At 43.3% G+C, this 17,452-nt stretch overlaps 3 protein-coding genes across 4 annotated transcripts in view; 2 read left to right on the top strand and 1 right to left on the bottom strand.

The window, feature by feature from the left end:
- Positions 1 to 847: 847 nt before the first annotated feature.
- LOC146979924 (myozenin-2) lies at positions 848 to 6,075 on the top strand. 2 transcript variants are annotated; one of them, XM_085789952.1, is made up of 6 exons: positions 848 to 952; positions 1,478 to 1,578; positions 2,577 to 2,740; positions 3,279 to 3,360; positions 4,047 to 4,230; positions 5,073 to 6,075. In XM_085789952.1, the coding sequence occupies exons 2-6, from the start codon at positions 1,491 to 1,493 to the stop codon at positions 5,254 to 5,256; spliced, it is 702 nt and encodes a 233-aa protein (XP_085646078.1). In that variant the 5' UTR covers positions 848 to 952; positions 1,478 to 1,490; the 3' UTR covers positions 5,257 to 6,075. The 2 variants fall into 2 exon arrangements, with proteins under 2 accessions (XP_085646078.1, XP_085646077.1); XM_085789951.1 differs by having other exon boundaries at positions 3,279 to 3,432.
- rbm22 (RNA binding motif protein 22) lies at positions 5,607 to 12,135 on the bottom strand. The gene is made up of 11 exons (XM_085789950.1): positions 12,071 to 12,135; positions 10,719 to 10,772; positions 10,582 to 10,611; positions 10,325 to 10,457; positions 10,100 to 10,200; positions 9,293 to 9,465; positions 8,884 to 9,084; positions 8,562 to 8,726; positions 7,032 to 7,120; positions 6,607 to 6,735; positions 5,607 to 6,379 (listed from the first exon to the last, which is right to left on the bottom strand). The coding sequence occupies exons 1-11, from the start codon at positions 12,122 to 12,124 to the stop codon at positions 6,225 to 6,227; spliced, it is 1,284 nt and encodes a 427-aa protein (XP_085646076.1). The 5' UTR covers positions 12,125 to 12,135; the 3' UTR covers positions 5,607 to 6,224.
- Positions 12,136 to 14,081: 1,946 nt separating this feature from the next.
- Positions 14,082 to 17,452, top strand: part of ndst1a (N-deacetylase/N-sulfotransferase (heparan glucosaminyl) 1a) — a 42,769-nt gene continuing 39,398 nt past the window's right edge. The window contains exon 1 of the mRNA XM_085789949.1: positions 14,082 to 14,296. The gene's annotated coding sequence lies outside the window, so the exon portion shown is untranslated. The remainder of the gene's footprint in view (positions 14,297 to 17,452) is intronic.

Below are 17,452 nucleotides of genomic sequence, written 5' to 3'. Positions count from 1 at the left end.
TCTGGGCTCCCGCTGAGCTCAATGAATCAATTTGTGGGGAAAAAAGCTGCTCGATAAAGACTAACTTGAGTTCAAAAAGGGCAACCAAATATAAAGTTAAAGGGCATCACTTCTGCTGTAACACAAAAAAGGGCTCATGCTGAAATCACGACTGGAGTCTCAGAGCGTTTTGTAAAAAAAAAAAAAAGAAAACACCTTGGTAAAGACATTTTATTGTTATTCATTACAATCTTTTACACTGCTAAATAAAGGGTATGTACCGTACCTGTAAGTCACAGCAGTGTGCAAGGAAAGGACGTCAAAGGTCTCGCACCATCAATAATAGAGGAGCAAACTGCTGCAGAATTTAACCTTTGACCCTAAACTGGAAAACGGCATCGCAACCCCTGATTGCATCAATTTTACGGCTTCTCCCGTAAAACTGTCTGTTTGTGGGAAACACATGGAGGGTGAAACTTATATATAGCAGCAGAGTTACAAAGGGCTTTACTGAAGGGAGAAAAGACAGAGAGGAAATAGAAATTGTGTTTGTGTGTCCACGTTTGCAGTGGAGAGGTTACACGTTTGGCCTCTCATATAGCTGTCACTGTCTGGACAGCAGCTGTTAGGATGCATGCGCACACACAGAGGGGATCAGATTTTTATTATCAAAGAAGCTTGAGGTCAGGATGTAAATCTTTATACATGCCCCTTCCCCTCAATCACCCCTTTATACCCCCACTCCCCTCCTACCAAACACTCCCTTCATCCGTTTTCACTCTCTTGCCCCTCTGCTAAAATAAACTGAGTGAGGTAAGCACCAGAGGCATCCTGGGGAGGTTTATACAGACTGCCCCTTCGCCGCTGAGGAGTGTCAGAGCGGAGCGTGAAAGCATCCCAGCCCCAGCGCGGGAACGACCACACAACCATCCAGAGCCACTCCAACACCCGACACATAAAAAAGGAGACACAGGTAAGGACTGAGGTGTGGGGGAGAGAGGGCTTTCAACCACCATCAGAATAAGCAGTGACAGAGGGCTCAGCTCACGGTCTGACTGGAGGGAGTGTTAGCTGTGGAAGACATTCGGTCCTTTAATGAACTGAACAGAGTCATACATTTCTGTGCTTTAAAGCAAAAAGGTGTGCTGTGGCTTTTGCTTTGGTTCTGCTGTTGAATTCACAGGTTAATGCACATTTTAATATTTGAGATTTAATCAAAATATCAGCAAAGGCATAACTTGGATGAGCACATGGCCAGAGTAATGAAGTCACATTCACTTAACTAAATGGAGGTGCCCTTAATGAAACTCTAGACTATAATATTTGAATTTGTACTTGTGGTTTACGGTGTACATGAAACACTAGGAGTGTACCTTTTACTTGGTGTGGCATTCAATCAGAAGACATAGATTATCAACTGAAGTTATGCCATAACATATACTATACCATAGACAAATCCTTTGAATAATTATGAAAATGAAATTTGTGTCCATCACAGAAACACTGCAGTGATGATGATGATGATGCAGGCCAGCCAAAATGACATGACTAAACAGAGGATGTTTCAAGCCAAGGCTCTGGCTAAGGAAGCCAGAGGAGGTGAGTGCTCTGTGGATGCATTGGTTTTATTCCAGCCTGTGACAGGACGTTGGCACAGACAATCGACATATGCGTACATAATATTTGGAAGTAAACTGATACACAAATTAGCTGACGTACTGCGTCAACAACTGCCAAAGTGTGTGATCACAGCCGGGGCTGTCAGATGTAATGAAGTCAAACATCAAAGTGTCTTAGCCCACCGCCCGGGGACACGTGGAGTGTGCTACACCCAAATCCCCGGAGTGCCACTGTGTTGTTGAAATTCTCCAAGCATTCCAGCAGGGACCATCCCAGTTGCACCGTTTGTTTTCCAGTTCTGTCCGCCAGCTAGGCTTTGAAACCAAGTTTCGAGTCCCCTAAACTCAGCAAAATGTGACTCCCACCACTGAATTATACACAGGCCGATCAAAGGCAGCTCCTCAAGGGTGGCATATGCCCAGACTTCTCTGAACACTTATCGTGTGCGAGGAGGAAGGCCATCCGCTCTCTTACAGTAGTCTTTCATCCAAAGATCCTATTTATATGCCCAGTTACCCATGCAACCCTGGACCACAACAAATATTACACACCTCTTGACATCATCTGGAGGCTATTTCAGAGACTCCTCTGTACCATGGTATAACATGAGAAGAGACCCTGAGCAAAAGCTGCTCGGATACCAACTTAGTGATGCTGCACACGATTTGGCTTTTTCATATCAGGCCCCCTCAGCTGCTTAAAGTTGACAGAAACAAGAAGATCAGAGGAGACATTAAGATTTGCCAAAGGTCCTTATTAGTCTGTGTTACTTTCCTTCTCTTTCCAAATATCTGGAAGTTGCTGCTGTCACTGCCTCTGCACTGACAACGAAAATGTCATGTTGTATTTTTGCAGGGTTAGAGTCACCTGAAGCAACAAAGACACAGCACAAAAACCCGGGGCACCCAGACTTGCAAAGGGACATTAAATGCGATCACTCATTAAATCCTCTGCATTTGTCTGTCATGTTGTGCCAGTGGGTCTGAACCTGGGGAAGAAGATCAGTGTGCCGAAGGATGTGATGATGGAGGAGCTGAACCTTCCCTCTAATCGAGGCTCTCGCATGTTTCAGGAGAGACAGAAGAGGGTGGAGAGGTACACGGTGGAGAACGCTGCCAATGCTGCTTACGACACCAGTAATGTAAGGAATCGACAGATGGCACATAACACACCATGACTCACATCCACTGAACTATAAACGTACTCTATCTGAATCTGTGTTTCGGATATCAGCGTAATGCCTAAGAACAGATTATTGTCGTGCTCAATATATCAAAGGACTATAATTAAGAGCCAATGAAGTCTGATTCTTCAATGGCTCAGTTCTTTGGAGAATCAACATAGATAAAACATCTTAGCACAATAAAAGCATCTGCAAAATTACTTTTGATGTTTCTCCCAGTTAACACAAAATACAATATAGGTGATATAATACAGGTGACGTTAATGGAAACTCCAATTGAGAATATGCACAGGAGATATTCTCACTTTTGGTTTTTAGCTTGAGTTGAGAAAACCCTGGTGGCATCATCAAGTTTATCTCTGGGTTCAAAATTTAGAAAGCTCCCTCCAAAGCCACTGGGGATATCATAGCACTGCACTCATGGTCCCCTTGAACAAGGTGCAAGTAGCATTTGTGGAGCTCATAAATGAACAAAAGTTGAACTTGGCTCCTTCAGGTCTATCTCGAAGCCACTCATCCTCCACAAGTCATCCCAGGGCCACAGACAGGAAAAGAAAACCAGGCTTTCTCCATCCCTGGTAAGCATAGCCTGGTCATGAACCTACAGAAGACTGTTGCAAAGAAGGGCAGTCCTGAAGTCCTCGCCCCAGGTAAATGGTGAAACAGTGATGAAAGGATTGCTGCAAACAAACTGTCACAAGCCATAGGACTAGTTTACCTTCTGTGCTTGGGCAGGGCTAGTGCCTGGACAAAGGCTGTGCTTGCTAATGCATGGGCACTGCATCCCACTTTGATCTGTTAATGTTTATCTTTCATATGGAAATGTGTTCAGCATATAGATTTGGCAGTGCCAGGAGTGTTGTCAGTTTGTCAAGAGCAGTTATCTATACACATCTTTTGCTGACTGGCGTTGTGTATTTGGTCTGACAGAAGGCACTGCTTATAGCCTGACTGACAGTGAGCTAAGCTCTGTTTATTAGCAGGGATTCGCACTGAGATCTAATTACTGTACTTCCTATTGTTGACGGGTGTGACATCAAAGATATTTGTATGTGTATTAGATCTGCCTGTGCTGAATTAAAGCTTGCTCTTTTTGAAGTTATTGAATGGGTTTTCTTAATTAGTTTCAAAACCCAAGGATTATCCATTTTGCTCAACACAGGAGACCTGCTTTTGCTTACTTTGGATTTAAAACACAGCTTTCACTGTATCCATAGCGGGATGACATTTTTACACACTGACATTAGACTTTTGTCTCTGTCAGGATATTCTGGCCCTCTGAGGGGAGTTCCTCATGAGAAGTTCAACACAACAGTAATCCCCAAATCCTACTGCTCCCCATGGAGTGAAGCTTTGGGAAACAACGAAGAGCTCCTGAATGCTCTCAATACCCAGCTGCCCGAGCTCCCACAAACATTACAGTCTGCCAACTACAGATGCTTCAACAGGTAAACCTGACTCTCTCTGCCTTCTACCAGTCACTACTCTGTTCATCCAAATAAATCATGAACCTTAAATCCTGTTCCGTTGGAAACACAGGCGTTGAGACGTACCCATCTTGAAATAGAAATACATATGACCTAACCATGTTATCCATCACCATCATCTCCTCCCTCGGCTCCACTCCATGTTTCCACAGTTTGAAAATTAATACAGCTTCTGGCTTGCACCTCCTTGGAGTGTGACTGCACGATGGCTATTTTGAACTCTGGCTCTTGAAAGATGATCCACTGTGGGGGCTGTGAGCTTATAATGTCCCCACCAAGACAGATTGCGCACGAAAGGGAATCACCTTTCTCTTGGCACACAAGGAATTGCATCACACCAGTGAGGCAGAACAAAGGTTGAGCTTGGGAAGATGGAGAAATAGAAAATATAGGAAAGATAAACTGAGACTTTACTCAATTAGGATTGTCACTCAAAATTATTCCTGCCAGCCAGTCTGGAAATGTACCCCAATGGAAGGATCCGTTTACATCCTTAAGACGATCAAGAAATGATGACGCTGTAAGTAAATCTGAACTCAAGTAATGGTTGGAGCACAAGTGGAGAGGTTGAGTTCACCACACACCCAGTTTTATCCTGAATCCCCCTGTGGTTCTCTCCTGTTGGCAGGACCTTCAGTTTAAGCCACGGGTATGACCTTGACAGGGTATCGTTTATCGTCTATAAGATTCCCCACCCTTTTCGGGAAGGCGTGCTGGCCACAATACCTCGGCTCATGTTTTGTCAGGAACATAAAACAATGCACTAAGCCTGCTTAGCAAGGACTTTCCTTTGTTTTTCTCAGATCTGCCAGGCCATTCGGGGGCACTATGGCCAGCAAGAGGGTGATACCAGTGATGAGCTTTGAGGCAGTGGAATCCCAGAACTTGCCCGGCATCGCCCTGGACCGCATCTGCAAACGACCCAACTTCAACAGAGCACCCAGGGGCTGGGGAGCTGATTACAGCCCTGAATCGAATGAACTATGAAAAAAAAGGGCTGACAACTTAAGACTAAAATGCTGACATGTGCTTGCTCCTCTCCTCCTGCAAAGATGGTCCCCTCGATAGTCAATGGGCACTGTAGCAGGGGGCGGGGGAGGGCACACTCCTGCGTGATATAGAAAAATGCTGCTGCTGTGTGGTTTGAGCAGCTGAGGCAAACTCTGGATGCTGGAATCAGATAAATGCTGCAGAGGTTTATCAGTCCCACCAAATGTTTTTCTTCTCTTTTCATAAGGTGTCACAATATTTGACACTTCGCTTCACCTCATTTCAGTCTCTTTTCATATTGTGTAACATGGTGTTACATAACTGAATAATAAGAACTCTGACATGACCAATGACAAAAATGAGTCATTTTAATGACAAGTGAAAACAACTTACAAAGAAAGCCTTACAATAACAAGTCTTTATGTTGTTGAATATTGTGTCAAATAAAAAAAACATCAATGTAACTGAAAATTAATAGGTTTAAAAATCCTCCTCAGAAGTTAACTCCATGAATTACTTTGTACGATGCGACAATGACAAGTTTTACCTAAAGTATACACTTTTATATGTACAATGGCTCCGACCACAGGAGCCCTTTAAAAACAACCCTGATCACATTGGTCAGTACTTGTACGTTTGATGTCTTTTACTGTGTTAATCTCTGCTGTTTAGATGCTGCTCTGATACTTTTTGAGTGCGAGTTGTGGCTAAGTCACCTGGTAAGATTCAGGTTGTGTCTCTCTATTCACAGATTGTGCTCCTTCAGTTCATTCACTGCACTGCAGGTGGCATAATAAATCTGACATTATCCTCTAACACATTACTGTCTTTTCTATGCAGTGTATTTCTTCCAGAAGCAGTCTGCAGCTTTCACACTCACTGGCAGCATCTCAAGTGAGAGCACCTGACCATGTTTGACTCAAGGAAAAGAATGAAACCTACAGTACAGCATTTCAGTTTAGCAGCTAATCACCATGGCGTGAGCCATGTGCGGCGTGGGCACCCATGCGCTGAGGATCCTGGGATGGGTAGTGGATTTGACCTGGAGGTCTCATGCTCATTGGAGGTGGCATAGGAGGAGCCATGGGACCCATGTGGTGAAACATGGGTGGGCCGAAACCTGAACGAGTAGTTGTAAAGAAAAAATAGAGAATTAGGCATCTGCCTTTTATTTACCGTGTTAAATCATTGACTTATTTAATGAATATATTCTCATCAACATCAAAAACTAAATATGTAAAAACATTGGTATAAGATTAAAGAGATTACTTTTACACTTCAAATGTATCCTTTTACTGTGCGTGTATGCAATAAGCAGAACCTGTGTGATGAAGGTTAGAGTTTTACCTGGAGGAGGTGGGTTAATGCCAGGGGGTGGAGGCAAAGCAATGTTCATGACAGCAGGAGAGGTGCTGGGGTCCAGGTTGAAATAGTTTGCAGGAGCCTCCTCATCCAACGCTGGTGGTGGAGGAAGAGCTATAGTACAAGGAGAAAACACAAGTTAGGGAAATTAATAATCAATAATAATCCTGGTGTTGCCTCTGCCCACTCACAATAGCAAGAAGAGTTTTTTCATTTCAGTATGTAAAGTTGTCAGCGTGTATTACACCAACGTGGTCAAATAGATTAATGATTCAACAAAAGAAAAAAGTAGATGTTAAATACTACATCAGATTAGACTGGTCTCACATGGCTGTGTCATTATGCAGTCTCTCTCCCTCCAATTCACATATATTACACATTTACAACTCTTCCTGTGTTTGTAGACTCACCTCCAGGCAGTCCAGGTACAGGATCAAGTCTGGTACCCATCTCACTGACACCATCTTTCATGCCCTCCTTTCCTCTTGCTGCCTGAGACCTTAGGAGGAAAAAAACACACACACAAGTTGACCATACTGACCACATCTAGGGATGGAGTGATTTTCGATCGGATCGTCTATCGGCGATCGAAGGGACGATCGTGATCTTTTTTTCAAATGGTGATCTTTAAGGCGATCTTTAATTAATTTACTGCCATAAGATGTTAAAGAAATAATCTCTAGAACCTGCGCTACTTGAAAATGTTTCGTGGAGCAACATGTCTACATACAGAGCCCTTGGATCTGTGCAACAGAGGAGTGAATATTAAACTCTTAATTACACACCCTGTTGCATCTTTTTTTTTCCTTCTCACTTTTTTTCGGAGGTGCATGCCGCGGACGCAGGCTGTGCGGGGTGGGGCGGGTCATTAAAAAAACTGATGATGAAGTCCAGAGTGTGTTATCAGGGGCGCGCTGATGTTGAGGGGAAAGCCGGCGGAGGTGTGAGGGAACCGGTGAGACGGCGGCTGGGAGCATCCGCAGAGCAGGGTTGGTTTCACCAGAGAGCAGACCGGGGAGAGGGAGAGGCGGCGGCGGCGGCGGCGGCGGCTGCGGCGGCTGCGGCGGCTGCTGCACTCGCGCTGCACTGTGACACTCTCACTCCTCACGAGCTCCACACTGACAAGCTACCGGCAACACAGCGCCTCTGTCTGCCCTTTCAAAGTAAAAAGCCGCTGTCTGACGTTTAATAGCGGCGGGGATGGTTGTGGAAATAGATGCGGTGGTGCGGGGCGGGTCAAAATACTTCGGGACCAGCGGGTTGGAAAAAAAAAAACCCGACCCGCGCGTAATGCATGCGCGCTTGTCTGTGTGTGTGGACGACAATAACAGAGAGTGAGTGCTATGCGGAGATGAATGAACGGAACTATATAGCAAGTTTTTTTTTCTTTTTTTTCAAGATGACGTAATTTACCCCCCCCCCCCGCGCGATTGGATCGCCTATCGGCGATCGACAGTGTCCACGATCGAATGATCTGAATATAGGGCCGATTTCCCATCCCTAACCACATCACTTAAATAGCACTGAAATTGTGTTTATCAGCAGCAAAAATGTGTCTGGAACAGAAGATGTCAAGTTCTTGGCTATGGTAAACATACAGTGTCAACAATAATACTCCTCTAAAGGCCGTGCTGACAGTGATTGTGAAGGTGACACTAGCCCTGGCTGTTAAGTAAAAAAAAAAAACACACATGCTTTCCGAGCACTACCTGCTGTTAATGAGAAAATTATCACTGTATATTATCACCTCCCTTCCCAAGTGGCTCTGTCTAGTGAGGCTGATGGTGGAAGCACAGAAATTTTACCAGACGGCAGGAGACTGCTTAAGTCCCATCCACCCAATGCACTGCTGAACAACCTTGTGTTATTGGTTTTAGCATCCGAATGTTGATAACAGACATCTGAGTGCTCATGCTCTACATTCTTAATCAACTTCTTACCTTCCCCACTTGACAGTGAGCCTGCGTCCATTAATGATCAGTTTGTTGAAGGACTTCTCCGCAGCCATTTCCGCCGCCTGCCTTGTGGCAAATTGGATGAAGGCGCACTGCTGCCTCTGGACTATGGTAATGGTGCGAATCTCACCGAACTGGTAAAAGTGACTCCTGCAACAGCACAGAAAAATGTCAAATAAAACCTAAACACTGCATATTAAAATATTTAAAACAAGTGGAAACAGTAATTGGATGGTCATATAATTCTATTATAGCTAAATAACAACAGAAAATTCTGCAATAGCTTGTTGTAAAGGGAAAGCCTTACTTGAGATCTCCGTCTGTGACAGTATCTCCCAGACCACCTATATAGAGGGTGGTGATGGACTTGTCCTCTGGTGGGTCCAGTCGGGGCATAGTTGAGGCCCGCTTCAGCAGCTTGTCAGCCACTGGGTCATTGATTCCATAGTAACGGTCCTTTATGTTCTGGTCAGCAAGAGGATCGTCAGGATCTGTGGGCTTCTCGTGCCTGTGTGAAAATAGAGAACCACGATAAATAAATGTTTACAGCACAACCAATACCAAAAGAAATTCTGTCAAAATGACCCATAAGAATACAATGGTTACTGCTTTGCTTTTGGTAGTAAATACTCATAAAATACATATTAAATTCACATATAAAGAGTAAATCAAGCTGACAATCAGCTCCACTGACTGAACCAGGTTTGACTACTCACCGGTAGGGACACTCTTCCCCTCTCTTACACTCTCCTTTCACCCAGAAAGAGCAGATGTGCGGTCGGTTCCTCTTGTAATATGGCGTTGTTCGGGCTAGCTTCAGCAACATATCACTAGAGCTGGTGGCTTTACCGAGCTGGCCCACTGGTCGCGTACCATCAGAATTGGCTATCTGAGAACATAGAGGAACAAACAGACATGAGAGCTGAGTGATAGACAAATTACAATTCAAGATGGAAACCTAAGGTAGGGAAAGAAAGATGTTCATATACATATCGTATTTACTTTACTTGTTTGGCACATGTACAGTGGGGCCAAGAATAAATACATACAGCATCGGAAAAAATAACAGTGATCAAATCACACTCAGGGCTGTACAGTGTGACAATTTTCCTCACATTTGCTAATAAAATGTATTCTGTGTGAAGAGAAATATGCATCCACTCGCACATGTGCAAGGGAGCTGCGCTGGTATCATGTCTAAAAATAGTGGGAAAAACTAATATTATCTGTTGTCCCATCCGATCTACAGCAGTTCTGATCAATATCAAATTAATTTCACCAATAAAACATGTTCTTTGTGCTATTAAAATTCTTAACTTGCTAGCACCAGTGCTACCATCTACAAAAGTAAACGTACAGCCCTGACATTCTATTTCACCACATATAATTGACAAATGTAAAACTAGGAGCAAAGACTAATAATAATAACATTTGTAAATTTCGACGTGGATATTAAAGCTAATAAAATCACTATAAAAACAATAGAGAAAGCATTTTTTTCCAGCATCAGACAGCAACTGTACCTCTCTCTCCATGTTCTGTGTGTAGTACTCTTTGTTTACATCCGACTTTGGAACCTCATCTTTGACTGAGAGCCCAGTGTCTCGGACCTGGATGGGCAAACCTGAAAAAATGCAAAGGGGGACAAGAGGTCAACTCACATAACTATTTGTCTTTGTAAACTAGAACAAGTATACAAAGACCAATTAACATTTATATATTACAAGGGGACATTGCCAGAGACTCACCATACTCCAGGTCAAGCAGACACGTCTGACAAACATTCTTCATTTTACTGCAGGTCTGACAGACCTCCGTCTTCTTGAAACGCATTCGTGTCCCTGGACACCAGCGGAACACAGTGAAGGGTCGAGCACAAATCTGGTGGGAAAAGGATGAAAATATATACATATGCCTTCTTACAAGGGGTTAAATGTTAAGTATCCAAGTTAAACTACACTGTGTGGGGCATTATAATGATCTGGAACAGTAAGACACAACATACCTTGCATTCTTTCCCATATTTCTCCTTGGTCTGGAAAGGAAAGCATGAACAAATTTAAGATCCGCAGACTCATTGAAATCAACAGAACAGAGAATATCCCTCAAGTTTATCAAAATGACAGTATCACGTTCACTCACCATACGGATGTAGGGGTTTTCTCCTAAACATGTCTGACACAGAATTGGGAAATCCTGAAAGACAAAATAGATGTTCACTTAGTAAAAAGTCAAGCACCATGTCTGATACACATCCATCAGGTCACTGATTCACGTTTCTGAAGCAGCACATTGGTCTTCATTCTGCTTCACTTTCTACTGTGGGCATCTTGGCGGAGTCAAATGTGTGAATACACAAAGTGCAATGGGACTTGTTCATTCCTAGTTTACCATCTGTTGAAGGATGCTGTTTCAGTCCAAGTGCTAGCAGTTGAAAATGACCTGAATCCATCCCAGTGACAACATCAGCCAAACATCTAAATATAAGCAGCGCTGAACCATGTAGTCTAAGGTTGCAAAGTTTATATTCTGCTGTCTTCAGAAAACCAACATTGGCCAAATGCCCTGTTATGTCTAGACTAAAGGGGGAAACTGATTTGTGGCCTTATATAGAAGAGTAGAGAGGTTTTAAGCAGTTTGAAAATCCAACTGCTTTATATACAAACAGTTCACTGGAAAGTACGATTGGTATTTGGGATTTATTCCACAACTTCCAGAGTTTGCTAGTTTCCACTTCTTGTCAATTTGCCAAATGATGACTGACAAAATTCAATGTCCCTCATGAACGAGCAAATATTCTGTGCACTGAACAGATAGGAGGGGGTTAATACACGAACCAGAGTTACTGTAACAGTCTCATTAGTTGAAAGGCATGGTTATTTAATTTTGTCAAAGTTGTATGATCATTAAACAAGCGCGTTTGGCCCGTTTCCGTGGGTGCCTGCTAAGCTACATTAGCATCTTCATAACTATAAAAAAGAAACTAGTTTTAGCTATTAACCTGATCCAAACCCAGAGAACACGACATCGCGACACACTGGCGTGTATGATCAGTGTGATTTTATTAGGTTTTTAAGTTATTAGTCGGTTACTTGACGCAGCTTTTGTTTTATTGTTGTTAGCATACTAGCGCTAGCCACGTTAAGCTTCGACAGCTATCCTTAGCATTAAGTTAATATTAATCTGGTTGTGATTATTTTTATGGCTCATCTGAGATGATAACGCCCAAACCACGCATACTGGTAGTTCCAGGAGATACTATTGTGTATATTTTCCAACAAATTCACGTTAACAATATCGCTTAACACCGACATGCTAGCAGTTAGCAACCACGCTTCCACTACTAGCTAACGGGAAGCTAACTAGCTTTCGAGCCATGTTAGAAGCAACCTGGTCGGTTTTAGGATAATTATACCGCCTGGAACTAAATAAAAAACGTGTTGTGGTTTAGTCCCACTCATTCTTGGGAACACTATATTGTTTAGTTTACTTACCGCGTCTTCCCAGTTCTGTCTATTGTACGTGTTAGATCCCAGGGACGTCGCCATTTTGCAGAGTGCGAGCCAAGCAGCGGCCCAAGTGTCGGCCCACAATGCACCGCGCCAGAGGGCCACGTTTCACCTAAGGGTGTCGCCCTATTTCAAGTTGAGTTTCTGGTTTAGTCACAATCAACCCAATAAAGAAAAAGACATGCAAGGAAATAAGGAGCAATAAGAGCAAACTAAATCTGGCACCTGCAGTTTATGTGTACAGATGTGCATGCTCATGCATTAGTTTGATGAAAATGTAGGCTATTTAAAGCCCATTCTTCTTAATTGTTTAATTTTAACGAGGCTATTTAAAATAAGATTTTGTAACAGAGTGGATGGTGCTAGTGCAACTACTTATAGAGTGTGTGTGCTTTTTCCACTGCAGTGTGAGTGTGTAACACGGACTGATTGGCTGGTGTGTGTGAGCTTGTATAAGCCAATTGTGTAGTCCACTTACAGTTTATCTGCCCAACTGTTCAGACTCAGGTCAGGGTGTCTTTACTATGTGAAACACCAATTAGTGGGCCAGAGGATGTTTGAGATTACGGATGGGCATTAAGCCTCTAATGTTTATTTAAGGTCAGGGTGAGGTTGTGGAGTCAAAGTATAGGGATTAAACGCAGGCCTGAAGAGCTGGCAACTTTTTAATATATCAGCTACAATTCAGAGGGTCATAAAGGAAAGTCACAGCTTTTAGAGTATACTCCTCCGTGGAAAATAAACCCATCTCTATCATCTAGATGTCCAAGTGAGATGCTGTCACTGCGGCATAATCAGTTGCTTCATGCTCATCAGCTAAGTGACACTGATTATTGATCAACAGTTGCTCCCGTGATCATATTTCCATGAGAAAAGGTTAAATTGGAGTCTGTATCGGCTTCCCCCTCCTCCTCATGTTTCTCTCACAGCCAAACACAGGCTGTGTCTTGCTCTGCGAGTAGTGGGGCACCAAAGTAAACCTTCTGGGCATTGCCTTCTTTGTCTTAATGAGTCGTGTGACCCTGTCTCCTCTATCATGTGATGAGGATGAGACTGCCAAAGCTGTTTTGAAGGACGGTTTTGTCTTGGATTTAGCTACTCCGTAATCAAAATCACTAACCTCATGAGTCACAAGGTCAGGGGACATGAAGGTGTGCCACTACCTCACAGCTGCCTTACATTTTAGACCTCCAATCAAATAAATAAGAGCAGTGTCAGTGGTTGTATGCTTCAGATGTGGTATGCTGAGATATTAGTTTCCATTAGGGTGTGATATAAATACTGTGTTTATGTGTCTTTGTTAAAATAATCAGCACCAGAAATAGACCTGTCGTAAAAGTTATTATTCAGATATTTCATTAGATATTACGTTCAAGATATAATATGTTGAATATTTGGTAAAAGTCTAGCCCAGTATCGGAGGAAAATTACATGTCTCCAGAGGAGTGCATGAGTATTATAAGGCCACTATGATTAAGAAGGCTACTGTGAATAATATATTTCTGAGAGGAATATTGGAGTGATAGTTTAAATTTGGAAACTGATTCAATTTATAAAACCACTGATGCAAAACTGGTTAAAGAAAAATCAAATTTCACATGAGCTCACATTGTGTGATCTGCATGATGTGGTGACTAATCAAAATCATCACGACTACCCCTGAGCCCCTGTAGCTAAGAAACAGGAATCATTAAATAAATAAATAAATAAAACTTTCAGGATTATCCCAACATCGAGGCACAATTAAATTCCGACTGAAATAATAACACACAGCACAACAACACGGCCACTGTAATCTCGCTGCTGAAGAGCACGGCTGCAGATAAGCCCCTGCAGAAATATGATCGCACACTGATTTCTTTGAGGAGTTGTGTATATGCATGTATGCGCATATCAGAGACAAAAAAAAGAAAAAAAAAGAAAAAGAAAAGGTGCTGCGCTGGCGCCTCCTGTCGACAGTTATGGGCCACTGCGGGTGCACAGAGCCGCAGAGAGAAGAGAGGCATTCTCAGATTTCCAGATCTCTCCCAGCCGAGTCCGCTGCCTGCGCCGCCGCCGCTTCCACATCCCGGCCGACAGCAGCAGCAAACCCGACACGACGAGGACGAGGACGACGACGACGACGACGACGACATGCGCCCACGGTGCTCGACTCCCGCATCCAACCCAGCCGGTCCGCGTTGTCCCAAACCCACCTAGACTCCAGACAAGGTGAGTATACGTCGACACAACGCGAGGCTCGCCGCGGTGTTTTCGCACGTTTTTTTTTTTTTGTTTTTTTTTTTGTCGGTACACAACCGCCGTCCGTCTCCCAGGCCAGGCTACAGTGAACAGCTTGTCTGGCGCAGACGGAGAATGAGGCCAGTTTTTCGGCCTGACTCTCTCCCTCCTCTCGCTGGAAACATAAAGCCCCGCACACGGACGGTATGTAGCAGCTAGTGGAGGCTCGGTGCAGCTTGCAGCTACCAGTCTGCACGGCAGCGGGGGAGAGGAGAGGAGAGGAGGCTAGGTTATTGTTGTTGCTGCGGGTCATGTCGAAGTTTGTGCCCGGGATAGAGCTGTGTCCAGCTGCCCTGGCTCTGGGCTTTATTATCGGCATTCCTTCATCCAGCCGGACCCTAATGCAGCCCGGTACCAGCGACAACCGAGCAACTTGTTTTTCTAACTTTGCAGCAGCTGTGATGTGCATGACTATAATCAAATGCTCGCCCCAAGTTAGCTGTGACAAATCGGCAACAACGTAGCAATTTATCCACTAATGTTGCTCCACTGTGTCTCTATGGTCGATGATGAGGCCAAACGATTTTCTTCTTTTTTTCAACGCAAATTATAATTAAAGGTCGATACGACTGCCTGCCACCTAATCTAACTGCACTGCACATGACAGAGGTGGACAATAGACTGCCACAGGAATGCAACGATTTTTACCTAACATTACCTAATTAGTCTAAATGATTTCATGGGGAGAATCGGGGTTAATTATGAGCTGTGATGACTTGCTGGGTTATGACAGATGATTCATTATGTAGGAATCCTCTGCATGCTGGTCAGCACTGATTTCTTCCTCCAAACATCCTCTCCCCCAGCCATAACTCATAAACAATAAGATAATGCAGAGTTTTATTTTTCCACAACAGTGTCCAGTTCGTTTTGGAGGCTTCCTCTTGCAGATGCATTCAGTTTGAGTAGTTTTTAATATGTTGTTTATATGTAGCTTAGTGGCTGTTGCACACAGCACCAGCCATGCAGTGTGCTTTCTACATTATGTTCTGTATGAGGCTGCTTTGTGAGATCTATTAATATCTATTAAATGTTATAAACACTTGAGTTGGTCTATAGAAGAAGGGAGCAGTCCGGACCTGCCTGAATCTATTGCCTTGGGGTGTACACGCATGCAAGCGTGCGCCTATGCGAGTAAGAGATTACCAAAGAAGAATGACTCACACTCAGAATGTATTTGGCAAAGTCATAAGGACTTTCCCTGCATTTTACCCCGGCTGCAGAAGACATTCCTATAACTGAAAAGTGTTCCTGCTTTCATGTATCATGAGATTTCTCCCACCGGTTCTTCTCTTATTCTATTTTATTTTTTTATTTTTTGCTGTCTGAAGCCATGTGTTGTTTATCACATGTTTCACCCTGCATTCACAAAAAAATGGCTTATTCCATGTAATTAGATAAAAAAAGAGAGTGCGTGGTTGCTGTCATTTGTTTGTCAAATTTGTGGCGAGCTGAACCTTAAGTTGCGTTCTGTTTATCCGTGCCAACTGTTTGTCTGGTTGTTCTAGCCCTCCATCTGACTGCTCCCACCGGCTGCCAAACATGCTGTGATCTAGCGCTTTCAGCTGATGAAGGCTGCCACTGCTGCCGCAGCCATTTGATCATATATCAGCATCTCTTCACTTAGATATGCCTGCAAAATGCTGCGGCTGGGTTACAATGCCTATGTGGAGGATGATAAAATACTGTTGGAGCCACCGTATATGACAGATCATGTCACCGAGCAGCGTTTGGCCATTCATCAGAATGAGACATGATCACAGACAATGCATCGTATGAAATTTTAGGCTCGAATGGGGAATGGCAAGGAGAGCGTTGCCTGTTGTCAATCACGCCGTTGACTGTTTTATCGCGGCTTATCTCTGCATAGAGGAGGACGTAAATTTAATTGTACTGCAGTAAGTATACGATCACATTTAATGCAAGATAAGGTGGCTGGAGGGAGCTGCAGTGCCCCAAAACATGCCAGCTCTTGTATTTTTCCATGTCAGTGGCCGTTGTAGCCACACTCGGTGTGTGTGTGTGAGGGCAGACCTCTCTTTAGAGTGCACTGTTAGCCTTTGCTGTAAAACCTACAGTTAATTACTTTAAAATGTCCAGTAAAATAACTTAAAAACATTGAACAGTATAAAACTGTAACATGCATTGCATCATGGGAGTTTTATTATAAACTAGAGTATATTACTGTATAATTTCAAAAATGCAGTAGTATACTGTTGTAGCATGGGTCCACAAAACAAAAACAGTTATTTACTAGATTACTTACAGTAAACTACACTTTTGTATTTTCTAGTAAGGTACTGTAGTTTGGATTAGGCGGGAATGCATCTAAAAGCCATTCACCAGTTGCCAGTTACGTTAAACAAAAGAAGAGGACGAAGAAGCGAAGAAGACGGTGGACAAGTAAAGTTCATTCATCAACCTTGGTGGAGAGAGGCTACACCGTTGCGGTAAGTTTAAATGTAGAAATTAAACGTCTTGATTAAACCTGACCTGATTTAGCCTTTGCTTAGCATAATGCTAACATTACTCTGAATGATGTTATTAGCCTGAGATGTTCAGACAGTCACAAACACATAGCTACTTACCGACCAAGGTTAGCTAACATTATGTAACTGTTAAAGTCATGTAGAAGATTAATATCTAGATAGACACCACTTATGAATTTCACCAAAACATTATTAATTCGCCTGGGTCTATGTGCGTGCGTGTGTGAGTGCGTGCGTGCCTGTGTTTCATGGCAGGAGGTAACGTTAAGTAGCTAGTTAGGCTATGTGCTCTCTGGTGATAAATGTTCATACAATATGATCATTTGAATGCGGCCAAACTGCTGTATGCTGCTCGGTGTAACACCCAAGCCCTCCTGTGTGAGTCCTGCAGACTTGAGTCCGTTAAAATATTTTTTTTTATTTTTGTCCCTAATGTCCTAGCTTTATAGCATGCTAGGATAGCCTTAGCCTGCTTGCTATTGTCGTCCCTTGCACTCACTCTGTTCAGAGAGGAGCCAAGGCAGCCAGCCCAGTCACGTTTCTTGTCGAGAAGATTATGATTTATAATCTTGTGTGTGCGTCTGTAATATCAATTTGA

This window comes from Trachurus japonicus, chromosome 10 (genome assembly GCF_045865225.1).
Source record: "Trachurus japonicus isolate A0001 chromosome 10, Traja_1.0".
Classification (NCBI taxonomy): domain Eukaryota; kingdom Metazoa; phylum Chordata; class Actinopteri; order Carangiformes; family Carangidae; genus Trachurus; species Trachurus japonicus.
This window is presented reverse-complemented; position numbering and strand designations above follow the sequence as displayed.

Coding starts and splice junctions, on each gene's coding strand:
- LOC146979924 (XM_085789951.1), top strand. CDS start 1,491: ATGATGATGATGATGCAGGCCAGCCAAAATGACATGACTAAACAGAGG. Junction 1,579..2,576: donor GGCTAAGGAAGCCAGAGGAG/GTGAGTGCTCTG, acceptor ATGTTGTGCCAG/TGGGTCTGAACCTGGGGAAG. Junction 4,231..5,072: donor AACTACAGATGCTTCAACAG/GTAAACCTGACT, acceptor TGTTTTTCTCAG/ATCTGCCAGGCCATTCGGGG.
- rbm22 (XM_085789950.1), bottom strand. CDS start 12,124: ATGGCGACGTCCCTGGGATCTAACACGTACAATAGACAGAACTGGGAA. Junction 10,458..10,581: donor AATATGGGAAAGAATGCAAG/GTATGTTGTGTC, acceptor TTTTCCCACCAG/ATTTGTGCTCGACCCTTCAC. Junction 10,201..10,324: donor TCTGCTTGACCTGGAGTATG/GTGAGTCTCTGG, acceptor GCATTTTTTCAG/GTTTGCCCATCCAGGTCCGA.